The sequence below is a fragment of the Myotis davidii genome, unplaced genomic scaffold (assembly GCF_000327345.1).
Source record: "Myotis davidii unplaced genomic scaffold, ASM32734v1 scaffold620, whole genome shotgun sequence".
In the NCBI taxonomy this organism is placed as follows: domain Eukaryota; kingdom Metazoa; phylum Chordata; class Mammalia; order Chiroptera; family Vespertilionidae; genus Myotis; species Myotis davidii.
Genome location: NW_006292090.1, coordinates 203,079 through 210,949, shown reverse-complemented (window position 1 = coordinate 210,949; position 7,871 = coordinate 203,079). Strand labels below are relative to the sequence as shown.

Genomic DNA, 7,871 nt, shown 5'->3' with positions numbered 1-7,871 from the left:
CCCGCAGTGATAGGGGGGCGGAGAGCGGGGCGAGTCCCCCAAGCACCAGCTGCCAGGCTGGGAACAGAGTGAGTCAGGGAGGGGGCGGCCGCAGCGGCGCCCCCAGACTCACTCCTGCCCGAGTGGCTGCTCTCTGTTCCGTCCAGGACTCTTCTGTGGGCTTCCTCTCTCCCCTCTCCCTGCCTGCGCCCTTCTGGCTTTCTCCTCTCCCTCTGTGGCCTGTGTCCATCAGCCGGGTCCTAGTCTCTCTGTGTGTCTCTTTCTCTCTCTCCCCCTTCCTGTCTCTGCTTCTGTCTCTGTGTCTCTGTGTCTCGCCGGCCCTCTGTGCTCTGCACTTCTCTCTGGGATGCTCCGATTCTGTTTCTGTCTTGAATGTCCACCTCCCCGTCTCCCCGTTGAACTCTCTGGGGCAGGGTTTGTGCCTCACTGGCGTTCTCCCTGTCGGGGTCCCTCTCCTTCTGACTCCCTGTCCCCCGGGGGTCTCTCTGATTCTCGCCTCCAGTCTGCAGCTTTGTGGTGCATCGCCGATGCCACGAATTCGTGACCTTCGAGTGTCCAGGCGCCGGGAAGGGCCCCCAGACGGACGTGAGTGCCCACACACCTGGTGGCTCCTCAGGCCGCGCCCCGCCCTCACCCCCTAGGCGTCCGTCCCAATTTCTCCTGCTATTTTTAAGGCTGGGAGGGGAGGGGAGAGGGGGGGGCTGGAGAGATAGGGGGAGCCGGTCTGGCCCAGATTCCCTGCCCTTGGCCTGGAAAGGGGGGGAATCAGAGGGGACTGAGCCGGGCGGGGGACACAGAGGGAAGGCAGGGGCAAGGGGGCCAAGGACTGGCGCTGGAGGCGGGGCTGTGGGCCGGTGCTCAAGAGATTTGATAACAGAGCTGAGGGGCAGAGGGAGAGAAATATGAGGCAGGCCCCGGGATGCTGAGATAAGGAGAGAGAATCTCAGAGATGCAGGGAAAGATAGAGGCTCCAGTTGAGAGAGAGAGAGAGAGAGAGAGAGCGAGCAACGCACAGGAAGAATGCAAAGGGGATGTGGACTGGACAGGCAGACAAGGACGGGGACACTCAGAGACAGGGGTGCAGGCACGCAGAGAGCCGAGGACAGAAAATGGTGGGCACGGAAAACAGCCGAGGTTCTGAGAGAGGGAGGCCCAGAGAGATCTGGCAGTACACATGCACACACACGTGCACACACAGATCCCCAGTGCACGCACACACATAGGCACATCCCCCATGGGCACGCACACCTACATATAGTTCTCCATGTGCACACACACCTGCATATAGTTCTCCATGTGCACGCACATCTACATATACAGTTCTCCACGTGCACACACACTTATACGCACAGACCCCCATGTGCACGCACACCTACATATAGTTCTCCATGTGCACGCACACTTATACACACGGATCCCCATGTGCACGCACACCTGCATATACAGTTCCCCGTGTGCACGCACACCTACATATACAGTTCCCCACGTGCACACACACTTATACACACAGATCCCCATGTGCATGCACACCTACATATACAGTTCTCCATGTGCACACACACTTATACGCATGGATCCCCATATGCATGCACACCTGCATATACAGTTCCCCATGTGCACGCACACCTACATATACAGTTCCCCACGTGCACACACACTTATACGCACAGATCCCCATGTGCACGCACACCTACATATACAGTTCCCCACGTGCACTCACACCTACATATACAGTTCCCCACGTGCACGCATACCTACATATACAGTTCCCCATGTGCACACACACTTATACGCACAGATCCCCATGTGCACGCACACCTACATATACAGTTCCCCACGTGCACTCACACCTACATATACAGTTCCCCACGTGCACGCATACCTACATATACAGTTCCCCATGTGCACACACACTTATACGCACAGATCCCCATGTGCACGCACACCTACATATAGTTCTCCATGTGCACGCACCCCTACATATATAGTTCTCCATGTGCACACACACCTACATATACAGTTCCCCACATGCACACACACTTATACACACAGATCCCCATGTGCACGCACACCTGCATATACAGATCCCCATGTGCACGCACACTTATACACACAGATCCCCATGTGTGCGCACACCTGCATGTACAGGTCCCCATGTGCACACACCTGCATATACAGATCCCCCATGTGCACACACACCTACATATTCAGTTCTCCATGTGCACACACACGTGTACATACAGGTCCCCATGTGCACACACACTGTACATACAGGTCCCCATGTGCACACACACGTGTACATACAGGGCCCCATGTGCACACACACGTGTACATACAGGGCCCCATGTGCACACACACGTGTACATACAGGTCCCCATGTGCACACACACTTATACATATAGGTGCCCATGTGCACACACACTTATACATACAGATCCCCATGTGCACACACCTGCATGTACAGGTCCCCATGCGCACACGTGTGCATATACACTTCCCCATGTGCACACACCGTGATATATAGATCCCCACGTGCGTACACGCGCACATAGTGTTTTATGTGTGCACACACAGATACCTACCATTTCTCCCTCCCTCCCCAGCCCCACCCCTCGGGGGCTCACTAGAACAGCCCATCCCTGGTCCTCCCCTCACGGTCTGTCTGTCTGGCTTCAGGGCTCTTTTCTCTGAGCCCCAGTCCCGCCCCCACCTCCCCTATAAAGTGGGGCCGACCCGCTAGTGTTGAGCAGTAGAGTCTCTGTGGACATGCCTGTCTGTGTGTCCAAGCCTGAAGCCACCACCTCCCCGCCAGGGAGCGCTTGAGAGGGGCTGGGGTGCCTGAGGGAGGGAACTCTAAATCCCCTTCCGTTTGAACGGGTTTAAACTTAAATTGCCACACGTGCACAGCCTCTACCTCCCGGGTCCGCAGGAAGCTAGACATCCCAGGCTTGTTCTGACAGTTCAGTGAAATCAGGCGGGTGAGGAGTCGAGCCCAGGGTTAGAGATGGTTTTCTGATGAGTAGATGGAGAAAGAGGCAGGGACACAGACACACACAGAGACATCTATGAGTCATGTCGCCAGCTTGTCAAGTGAGAACATGGAAGTTTCCGTAGAAGATGGGACTTCACAGAACATGTATTGAGCACCCCTGTCTCCCAGCACCCACAAATGGTATCCATCAGCCGCCTCCCCTGCCCACCTCCTCTGCCAACGCCACGGATTTATCCCGTGTTCGTGGCGCACACTCGGCAGGGATGGTGAATAGTGGAGGATTGAATCCGCACAACAGCTTATGGGGTTCGGTACTGGTCCTGTGCTCGTCTGACAGAGACCCCCCAAGCCAGACGCCTGGGCTCCAGTCACAGCACCTCCACGTATGGGTTCTGTGACCTTCCAGAAGGCAGCTTACCTCTTCTCTGTGCCTCCTGGGTTCCCTGCCTGTAAACTGAGGGAGCTGGGAGCTAGATCATCATGCCCACCTCGTAGGATCGGTCTGAGAAGCAAATGAGTCAAAGACTTGGAACCGTGCCTGGCCCATGGCAAGAGACGAAATGTGAGTTATCGTCGTTGTTAAAGTTATTACTGCTGCCGATGCCGGAACAGAGAGGGAATGGTGAGGAGGTAATCTTTCCTCTCCATCCATCTGGCGTCATTTTTCCTCTTCATGCTTTAAGAAGAGAGATTTGTTATTGATTTCTAGGGAGAGAGGAAAGGAGAGGGAGAAAGACAAACATTGATGCAAGCGCAGGTTTATAAGGTAACCTAGAGCTGCTTCTATGATGCTGGCTTAGGAGCAAACTTAGTTTCATACTCTAGGACAGGGGTCCTCAGACTACAGCCCGTGGGCCAAATGCAAATACAAATATTGTATTTGTTCCTGTGAAGAGAGAGATAGAAACATTAATAATGACAGAGAGACTCATTGATCGGCTGCCATCTGCATGCCCCACACCAGGGATCAAGCCCGCAATCCAGGCATATTCCCTGACTGGGAATCGACCCGTGACCTCCTGGTTCATAGGTCAACTTTCAACCACTGAGCTATTTCGGGGGCCGGGCTTCTTAATGCCTTCGATCTCATAAGTAACATGGGTCAAAGGTTTAAGTGCTAAGGGCCTCACAAGTATGACTTCCATTTAGTCTTCACAAGACCCCTTGCAGGGAGGGCTTACTTCCCAACCACCACCCCCCCATTTTATTTATTTGTTTGTTTGTTTATTTAAATATATCCTCATTGACTTCAGAGAAGAAGGGAGAGATAGAAACATCAATGATGAGAGAGAACCATTGATCGGCTGCCTCCTGCAGGCCCCCGCAACTCGAGCATGTGTCCTTGACTGGAATAGAACCCTGGACCCTTTAGTCCGAAAGTCAATGCTGTATCCACTGAGCCAAACAGCTAAGGCACCCCCCCTATGCCCCCCCACTCCTCCCTACACACACTTTATAGGAAGGAAGCCTGGGTCTCGGAAGGGACCGGGGCCCATAGAGCTGGGTATTGGGGCACAGTTAAAATGTGGACCCTGCCGCCTCTCCCTGGAGCCCAGCACTGTCCCCTTTGCATCAGTGACGTTCACCTTGAGAATAATAACAGCTTCTACCCCTGGGCTCGCGAGTGCCGGCCACCCTGCTGAGGGCGTTCATTCCCAGCATCCCGTTGGGCAGGCAGAAGCCCTTTGATTCAGGATCAGCTGAATATCTTCAGAAGCCAGCGCACTGAAAGAGATCTGGGGCCGGCCGCCACCAGCACCCCCCTGCCACCCAAGTCTCCTCCGACATAGGATCGCCAATGAGCTGCCAAATGCAGAGAAGTCCCGGAGTGTCCTGAATTTTCACCCTCCTCGGATAACTCTTGCCAGTGCATACTTCGCACTAGACAAACATCAGATGATTTAACACTGCGACCTTGCGGGGTGGGGTGGGGGGTGGAGCGAGAGAGCTTTACCGGTGCCCTAAATTCTCGCTTAATTGGACTCTAGACAGTTAGCAACGCTTCAAGATAGAGATTGTTTATTTCCACTGGGCAGAGAAGGGCGCTAGGGCTCACAATTGGACGTGAACTTGCCCCAAATCGCACAGCTCGGAAATGGCCTAGCTCTTAATTCAGAGCTATGTGGGGGCTGCAGTGAAATCACTGACAACGCCCTATCCGGTTTGGCTCAGTGGATAGAGTGTCTTGGACTAAAAGGTCCAGGGTTCAGTTCTGGTCAAGGGCACGTACCTTGTGCCTCGATTGCAGGCTGGGGGGTGGGGGGGTGTCTGGTCCCAGCGCCTGCAGGAGGCAACCAATCCATGTGTTTCTCTCACATGGATGTTTCTCTCTGTCTTTCCCTCTCTCTTTCACTCTCTCTAAAATTCAATGGAAAAATATCCTCGGGTGAGGATTAAAATAATAATAAAAATAATAATAAAATAAATGTTCAAAAAAATGAAATCACTAACAACCACCACAGCATACAAGTAGCAGTATGGAGCACATTTAACACTCTAGGCCAGTGGTTCTCAACCTTCTGGCCCTTTAAGTACAGTTCCTCATGTTGTGACCCAACCATAACATTATTTTCGTTGCTACTTCATCACTGTCATGTTGCTACTGTTATGAATCATCATGTAAATATCTGATATGTAGGGTGGTCTTAGGCGACCCCTGTGAAAGAAAGGGTCGTTCGACCGCCAAAGGGGTCGCGACCCACAGGTTGAGAACCGCTGCTGTAGGCCCTGCTGTGTGGTTTATACTTAATTCTTCATGTAGGACGCCGGAGGCCCTATAACTAACAGGTCAGATTCTCCATCCCACCAGGGGCCCAGAGAAGGCAGATGGTCAGCAGGCAGTGACAGAGCAGACCCCGTGAATGATCAGGAGCTCATAGTGGACCACAAGTCCTCAAAAAACAGCCTGTGTGAGGTGTTAGGTGTGGGGGTTATGGGACTTTGGAAGCCCCACCTCCTTCAGGCATGTCCCAAATGCCACCTTGTTTGTTAGTAATGCCTTCTGGTTGTCCACTATTTCAAATTTCAGCACCCACCTACTTCCCCGCCCTACCCCCCCACCCCCCAATCCTGGCAGGCTCCTTCCTTCCTTCATTTCTCTCCAGAGCACCTATTACCATCCACAATACAATATAATTTATTTGTCATTCTTATTTTCTGTCTCCCTCCACTAGAAAGCAAAGGTCATGTGGACAGGAGTGTTTTGTTTTTTTTATTAAAAATAGAAATTGCCCTAGCCCATTTGGCTCAGTGGATAGAGCATGGACCTGCAGACTGAAGGGTCCTGGGTTCATTGCTGGTCAAAGGCATGTACCTTGGTTGTGGGCTTGATCCCCAGCCCTGGTCAGGGTGCATGTGGAAGGCAACCAATCGATGTGACTCTCTCACATCGATGTTTCTCTCTGTCTCTCCTCCTCCCTTTCACTCTCTCTAAAAATCAATGGAAGCCCAGCCAGTATGGCTCAATGGTTGAGCATCGACCTATGAACCAGAAGGTCCCAGGTTTGATTCCCAGTCAGGGCACATGCCCAGGTTTGCTGGTTCAATCCCAGTGTGGGGCAGGCAGGGGGCAGCTGGTCCATGATTCTTTCTCATCATTGATGTTTCTCTCTCTCTCTCTCTTCCTCTCTGAAATCAATAATATATATATTTTTTCCAAAGTTTTAAAAAAATAAAAATCAGCCCTAGCTGGTTTAGCTCAGTGGATAGAGCGTCGGCCTGCAGACTGAAGGGTCCTGGGTTCAATTCCAGTCAAGGGCACGTGCCCAGGTTGCGGGCTCTATTCCCAGTAGGGGGTTTGCAGGAGGCAGCCAATCAATGATTCTCTCTCATCATTGATGTTTCTATCTTTCCCTCTTCTTTCTTCTCTCTCTAACAACCAATAAAAATATTTTTAAAAATAAAAATGAATGGAAAAATATCCTCGTTTGAGGATTAGCAAACAAAAAATAAATTAAAAATTAAAAATGCCACCAATTGCCAAATATTAATTTTGTATCCTGCTACTTTGCCGAATTCATTTGCTAGATCTAGTGGTTTCTCAGTGGAGTCTTTAGGGTTTTCTATGCGCAATATCATGTCACCTGCGAATAGTGACAGTTTTACATCCTCCTTTCCAATGTGGATGCCTTTCCTTTCTTCTCCGTGGCTGATGGCTGTGGCTAGCACTGACAGATCCATCTTGACTAACTTGTTCCTGATTTGAAGGGAAATGCTTTTCGTTTTTGCCAATTAAGTGTGGCGTTGGCTGTAGGTTGATTTGTTTTGGTTCACGGCTGGATCCCGGCACCTAGAACAGAGCCTGGCTGGCACACAGTAGCTGCTCAATAAATGCTGAGGAATGAGGGAGAGCGAGGCGGAGCCCGGGCGAGGCTGGGAGAGCCAGGCAGGAGGAGGAAGAGCTCCCAGGGCTGCTCGCGGAGGGTTCAGACACCCCTGCCCGCCCTCTGACCCGCCCCTCTGCGCCCCCAGGACCCCCGGAACAAGCACAAGTTCCGCCTGCACAGCTACAGCAGCCCGACCTTCTGCGACCACTGCGGCTCCCTGCTGTACGGGCTGGTGCACCAGGGCATGAAGTGCTCCTGTGAGTGAGTCTGCGCTCGCTGCTCCAGCCAGAACCGGGGGGCACAGGGGGGCGCATCTGGGGTCTGCAGAAGCGCAGCATCTGACTTCGGGGAAATGCCGGGGAGTGGAGCCCCGGGTCCCGGGCGGGGCCTGAAGCGCTGCCCCTGGTTTTGTCTCTCCACACCCTCTCCCCGGCCCCTCCCTTAACCCCCAGGTTGCGAGATGAACGTGCACCGGCGCTGTGTGCGCAGCGTGCCCTCCCTGTGCGGCGTGGACCACACGGAGCGCCGCGGGCGCCTGCAGCTGGAAATCCGAG

The 7,871-nt window shown here is 53.0% G+C and overlaps 1 protein-coding gene across 1 annotated transcript in view; it reads left to right on the top strand.

Moving 5' to 3' along the window:
- Positions 1-495: 495 nt before the first annotated feature.
- The window catches only part of PRKCG (protein kinase C gamma), a gene marked incomplete at its 5' end in the record, with an annotated part of 32,744 nt that continues 25,368 nt past the window's right edge, over positions 496-7,871 (top strand). The window contains 3 exons of the mRNA XM_006765376.1: positions 496-585; positions 7,463-7,574; positions 7,770-7,871. Of these exons, the coding sequence (XP_006765439.1) occupies positions 496-585; positions 7,463-7,574; positions 7,770-7,871 (304 nt within the window). The remainder of the gene's footprint in view (positions 586-7,462; positions 7,575-7,769) is intronic.